The sequence below is a fragment of the Onychostoma macrolepis genome, chromosome 18 (assembly GCF_012432095.1).
Source record: "Onychostoma macrolepis isolate SWU-2019 chromosome 18, ASM1243209v1, whole genome shotgun sequence".
NCBI classification, from domain to species: domain Eukaryota; kingdom Metazoa; phylum Chordata; class Actinopteri; order Cypriniformes; family Cyprinidae; genus Onychostoma; species Onychostoma macrolepis.
Window position 1 is genome coordinate 14,735,703 of NC_081172.1, and position 18,472 is coordinate 14,754,174.

Here is an 18,472-nt window from a genome sequence, read left to right on the forward strand (position 1 = left end):
GCAGGCAATGGGAAAGGGGCAAAACCAAAAGTTAGTCCAAGGGGGAGTGGAGGGTGGGAGGAACCAGGGAGGAGCCTGAAGCAGGAGAAGCCAGGTGGTTTTCCAGAGGCCAGCCAGGATGGCGGCCCACGGCGGAGTCGATGGTGGGAGGAGCCATGGTGGAGAATGGTCCGAAGACACCAGGGGGCCGACTGACGGAGACTGCGCAGCTGGAGAAGGAGACCCAGGTGGAACGGGGCAGACGGAGAGCCGGGGCGGAACTGAGCATCCGGAGGGCCAAGGCGGAGCTGAAGGCTCAGGCGACTGAGGCGGAGGCGGGGATCTGGAAGACCGTGGTGGTGCCAGTGCGACCGAGGACGCAGGTGGAGCCGGAGGGAAGGAGGAGCCTGGCAGAGCCGGAGGGATGGAGTGATGAGGCAAAGCCAGAGGAGTGGAATCCCGAGGCGGCGGATGGTCGACGACTGACCAAGGTGGAGCCGGAGGGACAAGGGAGCCCGGTGGAGCCGGTGGGATGACGGGCAACGGTGGAGACGAGGGAGCTAGGAGCCGAGGTGCAGCCGATGGGTCGGAGGACCGAGGTGTAGTCGAGGACTCGGAGGCTGGGAGTGGAGACAGGGGATCCGCACCTCTGGGTGGAGCTGAAGACTGGAAGTCCCGAGGCGGCGGAGTGGAGCGCATGGCAGGCGCTGACTGAGGGTGAGCTGAGGGACTGACAGGCATCAGCGGAGATGGAGGCGAAGAACTGGCTGGCTTGAGAGGAGGCGGGAGAGGGAGGCTGGGAGGGACCACAGGAGGACTTGAGCTGGATGGAACCAGCGGAGACTCTTGAGGGCGCTCTTGAAGCGCGGACTCTTGTATGCGCTCTGGAAGCGCGGAGGTAGGGAGGCGCCTTCGTGGCGCAGGCACTGGGAGGCGCTCTTGAAGCGCGGAGCTGGACGCAACCAGCGGAGACACGATTCAGGGCTGGACGGAACCAGCGGAGACACAGGAGATTCAGGGCTGGACGGAACCAGCGGAGACACAGGAGATTCAGGGCTGGACGGAACCAGCGGAGATACAGGAGATTCAGGGACACAGGTTGGAAGTGGGTAAGGCACGCCAGATCTAAAAAGTCCCTTGTATGGTCCTCCTGCGAACGGTCCAACTGCTTCAGGCACAGGAGTTGGACGCCGGGCAGATCCATTCCGGGAGAGAACAAAACAAAACAAAAAAAAATAAAAAATAAACAAAGAAAATGCCGCTTAAGTAATTAACTGTTTTCGGTCTGCTATTCTGTTACGGTCGTGTATGCTAAGGAAGCGCAAGACGAGGAGTAGAATCCAAACAATAGTTTTTAATAATAATCCACAGTAGAAATCCAGGAAAAAGGGGTTGCAAAACACACATGGTAAACTCAATAGCAGACAAACAGTGGAGGGAGAACACAGGCTTATATAATCAACGTAATCAAGGGAGAACAGAAACAGGTGTGGGGCTAATTAACCAATGGGGGAACAGCAGAAACTAGGTCAACATGTGACACAGTCAATCAGTCAGTTAATTTCATCAAGCTGATTGCTTACTAAAAAACCCTCACAAATCATGTTTTCAAGTAATTTCAAAGTTTAATGTGACATGATATAAAGCAGTGGTCTCCAAGTAGGTGAGTTTCTTATTTACTTTTAATTAGTTTATCCATTAATTCCTTTATTTATTAATTCAGATCATTTGAGGAACTGAACTGCATGAAATCAAGAGGCAGATTTTATCGCATGAACAGCGCAATAGGCCAATCATTGTGCAATGGAGGCACTGCCTTCTTTCACGTGACTTTAAAATACAAGTAAACATGTTTTTTCATCATATTTCATATTTCAGAATATCTGTGTTGCTTTATTTTTATACAGTGAATTTTTTTCTCATCTAATTTTTTGAGGAGGCGCTGCTTCCATTGCCTCTTCAGAGGAAAAGCCCCTGATATAGCTTTTCTTACAATTACATGTACATGTTATGGACACAATTTGCCCCAGTTCATTATTAGAAAACACCTAAATGCCATGCATGCATCTTGATGCATTTTCATAATAAGTTGTTTATTGAAGCAATTTGCATCACCATTTAGTAAGTCAGTCGTCTGTTGCCATGGCCAACAGGTGGTAATTGGCTCATCCGACATTAGCATATTTCTCAAACCGCTTTCCTGAGGATAAAAGCTCCATTTAGTGTTCTTTTCAAATTTCAGCAGAAAAAAGTGGCCTAGCACTTATTTAAACAAAGTACTTAATGGATAATAATAGAGACACTGAAAGCTAAGGTGTGCAACATCTTCCATGAAGAGTCTTTTCTTCCCCGCTTTCTTGCTTTAAAGCACTGAATCTAATGAACGTTTTTAATAAGATCCCACAGTGTGCTCCACTAATGAAGGCTTTTTACTGTGAGTGCTGAGAGTGCACAGGCGTGCAGAAACACATGAGTGCAATGTGACATTCAGGCCGCAGGAGTGCAGATAAGAACGACAATGTGGGTTCAGTCTGACCTGGAAGCCACATTCAGTGATGCTGACAGCCAATAAAAGACACAATGATGCGGTCTGTTTAAGCTCATTAAAGGTAAAGGGTAACGGAGGCTGTTAAAATGCCTATATATGGTTTTCTATATAAGGTTTGCCTGTTAGTCACTTATCAGTTTGACTAATTGACTATAAATAATTACTATGACTTTAAAAGTTTTTTAAGAAAATTTAGAAAATACTTTTATTCAGCAAGGATGCATTAAATTGATCACAAGTGACAGTGCGATCACACAGCAATTCGTACATTTTTGACAAGGTAGCTCAAGGTAGAAAAATTTTACATATTTTACGAGGTGGCCAATTCGTAGGAATTCATAAGAAGTACCACACCGAACTCCACCCCTAAACCTAACGGTCACAGAAATCGTACGAAATCGCACAAGTTAGGTCATACGAATTTGTACGAATTAGCCACCTCGTAAAATGTGTACAAATTAGCTGTGATAGCATTGGACGTTTATAATGTTACAAAATTTCTAACAATTCCACAAAAATAAGTTTCTTGAGCACCAAATCAGCATATTAGAATGATTTTAGAAAAATCATGTGACACTGAAGAAAATTCTGCTGAAAATTCAGATTTGCAATCACAGAAATAAAATATATTAAAATATAAAATGTAAAATATAATAAAATATAAAACAATTATTTAAAATTGTAATAATATTTCACTGTTTTGACTGATTTTTGATCAAACAAATGCATCCTCTGTGAACATAAGAGACTATTTTTATACATATTTTTAAACCTGATAATATATTTATTACCACTTTCATTACTATTTTTTTATTAGTTTATAAGAGATGCTATTAAAATATCACTTACACTCTCATGCCATGACTCATGAGACAAGGAAACTAGTTTATTAATTAATCTAAGTTTGGAAACTTAACCAAAAGCATGCATTAAAATCACTTCAGTATTCACAATGTTGTCTAGCTTTATATTGGCTACAAATGAGTGAAAATATATAGCAAATAATCAATAAATCATTAGCTCTAGTCCACAGCTCTCCCAATACTGAATGAAGGCTGACAAAACCACTCTGAAAATAGCTTCACCAAATAGTGTGAACCATGACAACAGACCACCATACATGTGGCATAAACCACAAGCATCAGTATGATAGTTCAAAATGCATGGCTTTCTCTTTGTACCACCTATTAATGTGTTTTTAGTTATATGAAACACGTATAATGTTTAACTCGTTTGAAGCAAGCATTTAGCCTACAGTGCAAACAGCACTCAACAGTTTCTACGAGAGGAAAAACAATTACACAAGCTATGTTGTTGTGTTACAAATTGAGAATATATTATCAGTTCGTTAAAAAAAAGAAATCTTGGTGATGTCTGAACAATCTGGCCCATTCATGCAGCACATGCCATGCCTGCAGCACGGGGATTTAGACGATCAGCTGAGTGCAGCTTCCACTACAATAAAACATTGTTCTCGAACGAAACGCTGCTTGTTTGCTTTCAAACTCTGTTGTGCGGCTTATCAGAGAAGCACAGCTCCAAATCTCCCTCTGAGCTTGCAAACTGAAATCAGTGTGTGTCCATTTCCTACTGCTCACTGTCAAACAAGCACAACGCTTGCCCAAAAGCCTTCTGAAATGCTCATTTGTTGCTGCTGCATGTATAAAAGAACTTTAAACAGGAGCTGAGGTAAGAAACAGGAAAAGGAAGGGATCTTGCACAACTTGAGAATAAACCTGACAGAAAAACACAATCAATACTTTGTACACTAAAAAAAAATTTAGTATACATAAATTATATGACAAAATATCAAAGCAAGTGGAATTTTCTTTTAAAGCAAGACAGGTCAGGCACAAAGAAGTTTAAATTATTACATATATACAGTTCATAATTATTATTATTATTATTATTAGCAGTACATATTAAATGTTAATCAGTAGAAATGTCACTTAATCTAATATTTTGTATCTAATGCAATCACATATATTGTGATTTATGACTTTCGCACATGTTTGATGTGGAGCCTGTCAAGCACCATGGCATCAAACAGGGACTGAAGGCTCTTCCTTTTCAACACTTGTCTTCTCTTCCTCATCACTGAGAAGCATGCATGTGAAACAAACCATGGCCCACTTTCTTTGAGACTTGGAAATCTGTGTGCTTTGATAAGAATTGCTGCCTGTACCTGTATGAGATGTGTTTTTTGTTTTCTGTGAACATGAAATTTGTCTTGCAAAATCAACCAAGTAAATTATAGTCGCATGTTTTTACTTAAGATAATATTAAAGTCATGTTCTGTCTTCATAACTTCATATCTAAAATTATATCTTTCAGAATAATTCTGTGGAAATGCAAGTTTTTTTTTTTGCCCACCAAAGCTGCATTTATTTAATCAAAAATACATTGTCAAGTAGGAATTGTGTGTGTGCTCAGAACAAACAAAAAGTTCTCAGGTGCGTAGAACAAAAAGAACTAGAAACAGATAAAGGGAATGCCGTGGCTTTGGTGCTTCTAGACTTAAGCTCTGCATTTGATATGGTTGACCACAATATCTTGATTTCCAGGTTGGAGAGCTGTGTTGGGTTACAGGGAAAGGTATTGAAATGGTTTCAATCTTTTTTAACTAACAGAAGCTTTAGTGTTTCTATTGGCCAACATAGTTCGTCCTCACACCCACTTGCTTGTGGGGTGCCACAGGGCTCAATTCTTGCTCCAGTTTTATTCTCTATATTCATGCTGCCAGTGGGTGCTATCTTTGAGAAATATGGAGTGTCCTTCCATCTTTATGCGGATGATACTCAGCTGTATTTTCCCTTGCAGCATAAAAGTAAAGAATGCTTAGGACCTCTGTTAAATTGTCTAAACGAATTACAAATATGGTTAAAGCAGAATCTTTTAGTGTTAAACGAGAACAAAACCGAAATCATTTTGTTTGGTTCAAAGTCATATGAAGACTATGCTCTTCATTTTGGTCATCTCTCTTCCTACTTTACACCCTGTGCTAAAAATCTTGGTGTTCTTTTTGATTGCAACCTGGGTTTTGAGAAACAAATTAGTGCAGTGATCAAATCAAGTTTCTTCCACTTAGGGCGTTTATCAAAAATCAAATCTTCACTTTCTGTAAAACAGTTTGAACGGATTATCCACTTGTTTGTTCCATCTCGTTTATATTACTGTAACTCACTATACTATGGTATAAGTCAGTCTTCTATAATGCGTTTACAGATGGTCCAAAATGCTGCTGCAAGATTGATTACAGGCAGACGAAGGTTCGACCACATCTCGCCCATTCTTATTTCCCTAAACTGGTTATCAGTCAAATCTAGAATTACTTTTAAAATTTTAACTTTTTTTAAATCTCTGCAAAATCAAGCTCCATCATATCTCTCCGAGGCAATCTCTACTTATAAACCAAATAGGTCCCTAAGATCCAGTAATCTTGGCCTCCTCTCTGTTCCAAGATCTAGGTTCCATTGCAGAGGTGATCAAGCTTTCGCTGTTGCTGGTCCTAGTCTATGGAATAAATTACCAGCTTCTATCAGAGCTGCGCCCTCTTTGCCTGTATTTAAATGTTGGCTTAAAAAACATCTTCTGTCAATAGCTTTTGTCTAGCCATGTCAATTGTATTGTTATGCTGTGTTTTGATGTTCTGTTGTCTCTTATCTGTTTTATTTTAGTTGTATTGTACAGCACTTTGGATCAACTGGTAGTTGTGTGAAAGTGCTTTATAAATAAATAAAGGAAAGAAAGAAAGAAGAAAGTTTTAGTCCAATAGGTAGCTGAATTTGTCCGCACACTACAAAAATTCAAAACAGACCAAAAAGGTGAAAGGTGAAACTAAGTGAAAAAGTGACAAAAAAGAGCACTGAGAGCACTGAAGAAAGCATGGGCTGAAACGTCTGCTCTCTGGTCTGTTTTTAATACACTTTGCAAATTTTTTGTCACTTTTTCACTTTTGTATATGAAAAATAAATAACAAAATTTTTGGTAGACCTTTTTGGTCTGTTTTGAATTTTTGTAGTGTGCGGACAAATTCAGCTACCAATTGGATCAAAAATAAATTAAAATATTAATATAGTTAATTATATTTTTAAATTCAAAATTACTTTTTTTTATTTTAATATATTTTAAAATGTAATTTATTCCTTTGATGGCAGATGATCCTTCAGAAATCATTAAAATATGCAGATACCGTTTCTTATTATCTGCGTTGACAAGAGTCGTGCTGCTTAGTATTTTTGTGGAAACCATGGAACATGTTTTCAGGATTCTTTGACTATAAAAGCATTTATTTTAAATAGACTGTTTTTGTAACACTGACACAATATATACTGTATGCTTCACACTTTCAAACCTGCTATCTACTGTTTCCACAGAAGAGTTATTTTGTTTTATGTTCTTTTTCCATGCCTTTCTTCCCTACACATGCAAAATAAAAGTAATCATGTTTAAAACCCTCCCAGCACTGCTCACCTGCTGATTATATTGTGAAAGCTGTGGTCACAAACAATATAAAACATAACACGTTTCCACACACGCATATGCTTTTTTTCTTATTGATCCAGTGGCTTTGTGCACACGCTGCTTTCTCGCACATAACAGCTCAACCTTCTTATTTGCTGTTCCACTTTAATACATCAGTGGTTTTTGGCTAGCCATTGGAAGCCCTGAAACCACAATAAATCACCCTGATAATCGTCTACTTTTTACTTACAAAGACGTAGGGGAGATACATGAGTTTCCCTTAAATAATTGTGGTGCAATTCACTTATGCAAAATAATTGCTGCCTGTGGCTATGTAAACTAAGCATGTAGCAAACATATATTATGCTTACTTACCTATGTAGAGAGAGGAGTCTTTCTTCCGCACATGATCGTCTATGTAGGACACACCCAGGGGCTGAACAGGCGTGGCACCAATACCCAGCAGCACCTGGGCTCCAATCAGAAGCAGGTACATCATGTTGGTGTTGGCTCTATTCCCACATGGTTCATCAGCTTTAGAGGTGTTGGAGCACACGTCTCGCCCCACATCCTTGCTCCATGTGTCTGTGATCTTGTATTGACTGGCGAGGAATTCTGGTAATGCGGAGAGCAACGCTCCCAAAGCCATGACAATGCCACCGCAGCCAATTAACCGAGGGCGGTGGGCTTTAGCACCAAAATAACTAACGAAGAGAATAAGGGCCAGGTTGCCAATCTCAAAGCTGCTGGCAATGACGCCCACATCAGCGCTCTGAAGATTGAAGCGCCGCTCCAGTGTGGTCAGCACACTCACCTAAGAGATAAACAAAACAGAATAAATGCCAAGCTCTGTCATGAAACTCATACTGATGATTTTCACAGCGTTAAACTACTTGGCATAAGCTGATTGGTTCATGTTGCATACGCAGCCAATGAGCTTACTCCTTTACATTTAAATGGCTGGTTAGCGTTCACTAGAGTAGTTCACAGCACGCTTTCAGAGTTTCTCTGAACCCTCCACCTCCCCAGCTCCACCTGTATAGATCCTCTACAGGTTATTATATATGCTATTTGTGCAGCAGCACTATGTCTTAAATACTCACAGCATTGTATCGGCGTATGTATTGGCAGTAGCAAGTTCCTGTACTTGCTTTGTCATATCATTATCATATCATATCATATCATATTACCATGCTAAAATCTTCCTTAATGGAATTACTCTAATGCTAATTTAAAATAGCTGTATAATATCACCATTTCACATATTGCAGTATCTGAACTGGACAACAATTCTATTCAACACAGGTTGGTGTTCAGGCAGTGTGACATAAAGTTTGATGTGGCATTATAACTGTTTAATTTTGTTCGTTTAACAGGAAAAGCAAATTTAACAAAAGCACATAAAACAAAAGCAAATAAAAAAAAATTTTTAGGCGTCTCTTATGGTCACTCTTAGGCTGTATTTATTTGATCCAAAAATCTGTAAAATGGTAATTTCATGAAATATCATTACAATTTAAAATAATATTAAAATAAGTGTTTTAAATATGTTTTAAAAAATAATTTATTCCTGTGGTGGCAACGTTTTGTTAACTAAATGTATTACCATTAATTCAACGTCACATTGTCTTTCAGAAATCATTCTAATATGCTGATATGAAGCTCAAGAAACATTTATTATTATTATCAATTTTGAAAACAGCTGTGGTGCTTAGTATTTTGTGTAACATTGTAGACATAAATGACTGTAGACCTTTACTTAATGTATCCTTGCTGAATAATAGTATAAAAAACCTATTGACCCCAAATCTTTGAACAATGTTATATATAGCTCCAGTTTCTTTTGGTTTTTCTCTGTTTATTTGTTTTGTTTGATATTGATACTTGTCATGATGCAAGAGCAGATGGAAACAGGCTGAGGTGCGGATCTACGTGCAGGTAGTTTAATGAAAGAACAACGCAAACAAAGAACTGGAAATACTAGGAACAAGAACAGAAGCACAAGCAGTGTGGCAACACTAACATTTAACAACTGACAAAGCACAAGGGAAATACAAGGCCTATCTATGCAGAGAGCTGAGGCAATGAACTAATCACTAACCAGGGCAACTAACAGGGAGATGGGTGTGGTTCAATGAGTGTCCATGACAACAAACAAGGGAGCAGAGCAGCAGGGAAACAGGAGGACAAGGCAATAATAGGGACACAGAACTACAAAATAAACGTCTTTGAACATAGACACAGGGAACACAGACAGGGATTGTGACAATACTAAACAGCCCAAGGCTGGCATCATACAGAAGTCAAATTCCTGTATGTTCCTGGTGTTCCTGTGGTGTTCCTGTGGCTCAGTGGTAGAGCATTGTGTAGAGCATTGCAGTGGTAGAGCAGCACAAAAGGTTGTGGGTTCAATTCCCGGGGGGGGGAAGTATATCCTGAATGCACTGTAAGATGCTTTGGATAAAAGCATCTGCTAAATGCGTAAATGTAAATTTGACTCTAAACAGTGAAATACCTAATCTAACCTGCCCAAGTGATAAAAATATATACATTTACATATTTATGCACTTAATAAAAAGATCCTGCAATTGTACTTTTGGTATACTTAACGTTTGCTCAATTTTAACAACTAATTTTGTACTTAATGCACTTTAATTGTGCATAAGTAGTGCTGAACTCCAACTAAAGATATACTTAAATACATTTGATTGTGCTAAAGTGGAACTATAGTATACATGTTATGCTTAATATTAATAAATGTGCATTGTGCACAAGTGGTACTCCAAATAAAGTTTAATTACAATTTTACAATTACAATATCAGTAAGTCTCGAGTGATATGTAGATTTTACCTCTACTTAGTAAGAAATAAATTTATTTTAAATATACTACTTTTTTACTAGGATGAGAAGTAACACGATGGTAAAGATCAGCAGCAAATTTCAAATAGAGGAACTGTCTTCACTTTCACTATTTACCAAAGATAAGAAAATGAGACACAGTAATGAAACATGGAAATGGATATGTCAGATTAAAGTAATCAAATCCCCAATCAAACCAAACACATCTATTCTAACAAGGGTGGAATAAAAGGACAATAAACCCATGTCAAAGAAGAGAACTAATGACCCAGTAAAATAATCATTATGACAAATCCTTTCAATCTGTGAAAACATCAACATGCTACTTGTCACACATTCATTATCAAGGCTTATGACAAAAATAGCTGGCGAAAGTGAAAAAATGCCACCAGGCAGCCTTGATGAGCAATTACGGGACTTTAATGAAGCAGCTTTGAGCTGGAGCAACACAAATATGGCATGGCTGTGAAAAGAGCATGTTATTGAGGCCACGCTCTTTACTATAATCCTATTTCTCTAGGGTAGGCCTCTCTCAGATTCTGTGTAGTGGTCTTTGCAAATCTCTCCATGCTGCACTACAGATTCCTACAGACTGGGTCATTTTGATTTGATAAACAAGATAATATGCATGGATTCTCTCGATTAGCTACATACACAGTTCTCTGGAATACTTGATTCTGATTGGTCAATTGTGGCATTAAGCAACAATATGATTACATGGACAAATATTTATTTTACTTAGTAATTATTCATGTAAAAAATGAGTCATTATTACAAAAAAAAACCCTCCTTAAATCCCTGCCTTTCTCTCACTGTGAGTTTCTATACAGCTTTTAATTCAAGTCTATAAATAAAAATGTGCCAAAAAGGATAGAATCAACTGTACATGCATTTGATGATGGCTTTATCACTCTATCCAGTGTTATTTATAGACCTCTTTGTGAATCATGATGATTCTAGTGTCATTTGAACTTCTGAATAGCACACCTCAATTGGTGGATTTATATAATTGTGTAGTAAAAGGCACAATTTCTGTTATCAAATCATCTGTACTGTAAATTCTGTACAGAGGAAGATATTCCTAAACAGTTAAAATGCATGTTGTGAGTAATGAGTTTATTGTGAGCTTTAAACAGAGCAGTGATATTTTTGTCATGACTGTCTGATAACTCGGTTTGCTTTAACTGAATTTCCTGTAGTTAGTCTGGTGCAATTTAATTGGAAAGTACCTTGGACAGTCTGGCAAACTGCTCTATTTTGTGCAGAACTGTTGTCTGTGACACATTTGCAGTCTGTTAGAAGCCTGACTTAAAGGTGTCTTATGTTTCAGTTAGTAATATGAAACATTCAAAACACTTCTCACTCGCTTACTGTTAAACTGTTGGTATATGACTTAGATAAACTGCAAGAAACATAGTACTGTTCAAGCATATACTGGTGACACAATTTGAATATCAAAGCTACTTGGTCAACATCCATAATCATTCTTCACATTGTTCTATCAAGAAGGTTAGAGAAGACTTTACTATACAAGGCCTTTGTTAATGTATGTGGGTCTAAATTCATGAATTCATCAAAATTCATGAAATATATAACAGATTATATTTTACCAACATTTCCGCTGTGCCAGTACAGAACTATTTTAAGATCTGGCCTAAAATCTACTATAAAAAGATTTGCATGTTTCAATCCCAGAGTTATCCCAATATTAGCAACATTAATTTTAAGAGCTCATAATGTCAAGTGACAAACAGGATTTAAGCTTTAACACAGATTAATAACTAAACAGTGTATGTGTGTGTGTATACGCAGTCAAGTTTGAAAACATTATGATTTTAAATGTTTTTAATGAAGTCTCTTATACTCAGCAAGGCTGCATTTCTTTGATCAAAAATACAGTACAATATTGTGAAATATAATTTCCATTTCAAATAAATATTTTCTATTTGAATATATTTTAAAATGTAATTTATTCCTGTGATGCAAAGCTGAATGCCACATGATCCTTCAGAAATGATTCTTACGTACTGATTTGCTGCTCAATTATTATTGGTGCTCGGTAATTAATAATGGTTCTTATTATTATCAATGTAAAAATGTTCAGATTAAAAAGTTCAAAAGAATAGCATTTATTTGAAATAGAATCTTTTATAACATTCTAAATATTTTTGGTGTCTCTTTCGATCAATTTAATACATATTTGCTGAATAAAAGCATTAATTTCTATTAAAACACACACACATCCCAAACTTTGGAAATGGTAGTGTATCATGATATCTGCATAAATATTAAGTAGCAGAACTGTTTTTGAAATTGACAATAATAATAAATGTTTAATAATAATAAAGTTGTATTGATAAATGGTTTGTAGTACATTTTTAGTTCAGTGGATCCAGTAAAAGCTTTACTAATAAGGGCACCAACATAGTGAGAAACAGACTTCAGAACATTGTGCATCTTTCAGCAACTAAATTTGATGCTTAAAGAAGCCAGGGTGATATAAATGATTGGTGAAGAAATTTTAAATTCTAGTCAAGCAAATTTTTCCCCTTGAATGACTATGTGTGTGCTTGTGTACTATTCATACTGGCTCCGCTCAATTGCCAAGTCCAAAGATATGTGCCAGCCTACTAGTTCTGGAAGCATGACGAAAGGACGGGACAGGCCACATCCCCCATCTGCCTCCACTTTCTGCCTGCCTCAGAGTCTCTGCCAACCTGCTGAAACCTGTTGCCTGAATAGCTGTGTCTCTCTGCATGCATCAGTACCAGTGGCACAGCGATAGGGCACATAGACTGCCACCTTAATGCCAAGACACATTCAACATGCCAGCAGTGTCAACTAATGCCAAATCTCTGTCGATAGTCACACCCATCGCCTTCTAATCCCTCAGCATGAAACCATATTATTAGGAAGACTATGAATTATTGAACAATGAGGCAAAAAATGTCTATCATGGTATTGTTGATTCAAGTTGAGCTTACATAATAGATGATGACAAATTCCTGAGTGCAGAACAACCAGTCTGTATCATTCAAGCGTGAAATGGTTTCTAGAACATGTGCGCTAGCAGGCATCCTCCAGCAATCTGTGTTTGATTTCCAACATGAGAGAGACTCAGTATTGCCTTATCAGTATGGAAACAGAACAACCATAGTACTTGCACTTTCAATGGTTTCTGTAAAAAGAGGGTGGACTAGTAGAAAACAGTGACTTACTGTTTTCACAAATCAATTCCTCTGGGTGCGGCGCAAACCTCTTTTATTGATTTTATACTGTAGTGATGTTCTTTCAAGCAATTTACAGTAGTAAACTGTATTAGAGAGAGAGTCAAAACAATCTTTTTGTTTAAAAATATTGTTTAAAATAATTTTTGAAAATTAACACACGACAGCTGAATATTCAAAACAATAATTTCAAAGGATAAAATAAATAAATTACAGTGGAATATCTGGCTGTTCTCACTGCTAACAGCATCCATCACAACATTTCAAAAGACAATGTGAGAGGAAGATAAATGAAAGCTGTCATTTACAGTATCAGACCATTGTTTGCTGACAGGCAGAGATGCACCAACCACTAAAACACCCCTAAAGAATTGACTTGCACTTTTGAAAAATATCTTTAGAATCATATGCTCTCATTTTCGGAAGCATAAAAAAAAATTATATTGAAAGTCGCGATGAAATTCTTGAGATTTTTTCTTCTGTATTGTGATGCATATCTGAGTGATTATCGAAAAAGAAAAATGTAGAATGGGGACTTAGATCTATGCATCAGTTATTGATGGATTTTGAGATGTGGCTGTTGCACTCAAAAGTGGATACAGATGAATAGAGAGCTGCAGGAATGAAGTATTTTTGTAGGCTAACACCCTGAAACAAACTAGCATGTCATTATAGCACTTTGAGTTCTATTGTCCTGAAGTCAATGGGTTTTTTGAATGCATTTTTGGTTAAATGCTTGAAATAAGGTCAGTGGTTGACAGAAGCTCAAGATATTTTTATGTTTTATTACACAACTTAAAAAGCTCAGGGCTGGGGCTAGGCATAGGAACTGACAGCGCAAAGAAATAAGTATGTGTCAAACAAGCCACTGATTCAGTCTGTGAAATAAATATTTTCATGTTTAATTCTACAAAATATATTGCATCAGTAATACTGCCTTGTGATATTTTTAAAGCTGTTACTTGTCTTGAAAAAGAAGTAGCTAAGCAAGCAATAAAGTACGAGAGATTGTGAATACGTTGCTTTACGTCGTGCCTAACAATCCCCTTCAGCTGTGACTTATTTACAGCACACCTCGAGTACTTTATTGCTTTTACAAAATGGTTACCACATAATACAAATATGTTACTTATTTAAAAGTAAGTTCATTAATGCTATCTTTCTGCTAAAAAACAGTTCCTGATAGCAACAGTAAATGGCACGACAAAGTTCGGATGTAACATGCCTCATCTTATGGAGCTCAAATAAAAACTAAGAATAGGAACTGCCCTCATCCGCTGTGTCATTTATTTTCTTAACATCATAAATTATATTTTCTCACACACATACATCAGCTTATCTCTCAGCATGAGAAAATGCCTGTTTCCTGTCTTTTAGTTTAAAACAGACCGATTCTTGGTACAGCACAAGTTTGCAAGCGTCATTACGTGTAAACTGATGGACATACTGTACAGTATCATACCCGAAAACAGAAAACTAATAAATACAGTAAGATCCCCTTCACACTTCCACACAAACATGTGCACACATTAATGTATCTCTCGCACGAGAAGTTTTTTTTTTTTGATGGGGAAAGGGCATGGCCTCAAAATTAATGGTGAACAACACAACATGTCGCCAGTAGGAGTCATTCATAATTCGTTACATAAATAATAAACAGTTAATTTAGCCGAAATACGTAATGTATGGGTACCCAGCAGGCACAGGATGTCAACATAACGTCAGGTTGACGTTGGACATGACGTGGGATAGATGTTGCATTTTGGTTGAAAATGAAAATCGTGTTGACGTCAGTATTTGACGCCAATTTGAAGTTGACTTAACATTGGATTTTGGCTACACAGCCTAAAAACTACAAATATCAACGTCAGCTGACATCGGTATTGGACATCAAGGTAACACTGACATTACACATTGAATTGACATTGAATTTTGGTTACCTGACGTCGCAACCAAGATTTAACCAAATATCAACATAAGCCCATTTCAAGTTGTGTGCTTGCTGGGCAGTTGCTAAGGGTGTTGCACAGTGATACACAGAACACATAGCCATGACCGCTTTACTTAAGACATCTTTATAATAAATATAGCTGTTGACCAATCAGAATCAAGGACTGGAACTAACTGTTTCATAAATGGGAACATTAAATGTCATCACACCAAACAGGTAAACTCGTGTACTCACTATAGTCCACTTTTTACAGCCTTGTTGTGTTTATAATCACGCTCTTGCTTATTTAATTCAAACTTTTAGGGAAAATGTTTTTTAAATATAGACTGAAACATTGACGTTGAAGTCACACAATAGTGGTGTAGCTTGTTTATAGCCTACGTTAAGCTTTTTACTTCTGCCGATTCAACATTCATAGAAGTTGTTTATTCGTAAAGATTAACATGATGAACAAAATGTGCAAGAATCATAAAACTTGTGTTAATCACAGAGCTTATTTTCTGCAATAGTCCTGTTTTTTTTGGGGGGGGGGGGGGGTTGTCGAGGGAACCAGAGTAATGCTATCTTGTAGGTTTGCCTACAGCATTATGTCACTAGCAAGAAATCTGTCACAGTAAGGTCCGATAAAAGTAAAAATGAAATGTATGCATGGATGAATCATCCACTGCAATTTAGAAAACGGAAAGGGTGAATTTTCATTTCATGCCTTTAAATGGTTTTTTGTTCCTAACAAACGAATATTAACTATGGAAAGACTACAGTGCATCATTTTACATCACACTTAAACTGACCTTTTGAGACTGCTGCATCTGAAGCTCTGCTTAATATCACTTATTAGCGTGTATCTTATTGAAACAGCTAATCTCACAGGAGCAATATGGTGGTCATAAATACACCATATACAGCCATCTACATGTTTCTGCTTACTGCATTAAGTATAAGCGAACTGAGAAGGCACAAAGTGAAGAGTTGAGGTTAGATGAACCAGATATATTTGTTTGGATATGTCACGTGACACGACTGCCAAAGCACATTTGCAAACACTGCCCCAGCATATTTGCATCATAGTCAGAGTATTTAAACATATGCATATTGAAAGCTATACAAAGATGTGCGCAGGTTGTGAGTGCTTTCAAGAGATTAAAAAAAGACACTGGCTCTATTAGCACATGGGGGAAGTCCAGACTGCCCAGAGTCAAGCTCAGGGCTGAGGCTAAACATAGGAAACTGACACAACGCCCAGGAATGAGTATGATGTCTGAAACAAGCCACTGAGTCAGTCTGTGAAGGAGGGTGGAGACTCCATCTCAAAATGGACAATTACAGTTGCTTCTGAGATGATCTAATTGAATTATTTGGAAATTACATGGAAATTTAAATGAAATGTTACTACATGACCTGCGTGCTGATAAACTCATATATTTTTAACCTTGAACAAATAAAGGTGGATTATGAACAAAACATTATCATGTGAGAATATTAGTATATAAATTATATGATGTATAAATTACCCAATTATCAAGCACTCTGAGTATACAAACTTCTACCGTTTCACACAAATGTTTGCTTCAATAAGACATATTTGGAAATAGTTTGGAGCAATTTGAAGGCTGGTTTGTCTATGGAAAAACCCCAGGAAGGCTAAGTTTAGTTTATCACTGTATCTATCTGTCAAAATAAATCTGGGCAATCTCTACATCTTCCAGTCCCACAAACCTTTTTTTTTAATGGGAAAGTTGTGTTGATTTGGTTTCCAAACATCAGAATTTCCATAAGCTGGGAACAAATCCAGTCCACAACAAGTGTACCCCTTTGAGACTGTTCCCATGATGTATTGTGGCTTTCTGGCACAGGGCAAATGATTGTTTCCTTTCCAAATATGGTCTGAGCGAGCACAGACATCAGAGACGTCCCAAGGGTATGGAGGACATGGCTGGACAAATCTCTTCCTTATCAAAGATGCTATATAGAGCGGTGTCCAACTCACTGACAGCAAGCAATGAGAGAATTTTCTTTTAGATATTGGACACTACAAACAAAGCAGAGTCAACTTTAAAGCAGCACTGTTGTGTCAAAATAGAAAAAGCAAACAAGTCTTGCATGTTTGCCAAAATACGGAAAAGATATTCTAGCTTCCTGTAATACTTAAGAGATCTCAGATATCTAAAACAGATTGTTGTTATCCTGGATTCTGTTAGCTGCATCCATAATTATTTTTTTGCAGAATAGCAGCACTTGTTTTGTCAGGGACCAAAGCTATTTAATAAAATTGCTTTTTAATAAAACCATTATTTTTGTCATGTAAGATTTTTACAAAGGCAATAATCTGCTGTGCTGTATTGTGAACAGGCAATATTCAAAATAAGAGGAACATTTTTGGACAATCTTGCATGTTTTGCCAAAATAAGGACAAAATAAAGACTTTGACACGCTCTCTTTCTGTAAAAAAGAGGTTATCATAAAAATATCTAAAAATATATTGTTCCCATCCCGGATTCTGTTAGCAGCATCCATCATTATTTTTGATGCATAGCAACACTTGTTTTGAATTTATTTTTGAATGCTGTTATTTAATAAATTTTTCTAAATACATGTCCTTATTTTTTCATGATGTAGGCTATACATACACACACACACACACACACACACACATATATATATATATATATAAACAATCTACTGTACTGTATTGTGAATTATCTACATCCACAATACGAGGAGCGTTTTTGACAATCTTACATGTTTGACAAAATAAAGAGAAGATAAAGCCCTTTAATGTTAAGAGAGATAATCATCAAAAATATCTCTCAGATACCTAAAATGTATTGCTCTTGTCCTGGATTCTGCATGCTTATTTTACTTTCAGTCTATCGCTGAAGCGGGTCTCTCTTATTAGTGAACTAGTGCGAGAAATGTAAAACCAGGAGTGGATTTCTAGCGGAGTGATTGCAGAGGAAATCTCTGTCGCTCCGTTCCACACTGTTCCCGACCGGCTTACCTCCGTAAAGTGCATTGCTTGGGCAGTCACTCACAAAACTGGATGCTGTTGCTTCTTTTCGAACTATTTTCGTTGGTGTTGAAGAAATATCTAAACTAACAGCTGTCTGAAATATAAGTTTTCTATATGAATTAGCCTACTTTTTCATAGAGCTGTAGAATAAAAGCAATATCACACCCACAATCTGAACATCAGCAGATTTGTAATCGTTCGCTGCAGAATTACAGCAGTGCTGATATAAACAACATTTCTGTTCGTGTGATGTTGCTTAATGGTGTTTTATATTGATGTGGATTTAAAATGACTCACGTAAAGTTATCTGTCATGGACACCTACTGCCCCACAGTTTACCATGCAATTTATTTCTCAGAGCCTGACAGCTATAGTCTCTGCTGTCTACTGAGGCAGCCGCTTTATTGCATGAACACTCATGATGTTCAATTTC

At 37.5% G+C, this 18,472-nt stretch overlaps 1 protein-coding gene across 1 annotated transcript in view; it reads right to left on the reverse strand.

The window, feature by feature from the left end:
* The window catches only part of slco3a1a (solute carrier organic anion transporter family member 3A1a), a 58,103-nt gene that overhangs the window by 38,632 nt on the left and 999 nt on the right, over positions 1–18,472 (reverse strand). Inside the window, exon 2 of the mRNA XM_058751523.1 lies at positions 7,367–7,805. Coding sequence (XP_058607506.1) covers positions 7,367–7,805 — 439 coding nt within the window. The remainder of the gene's footprint in view (positions 1–7,366; positions 7,806–18,472) is intronic.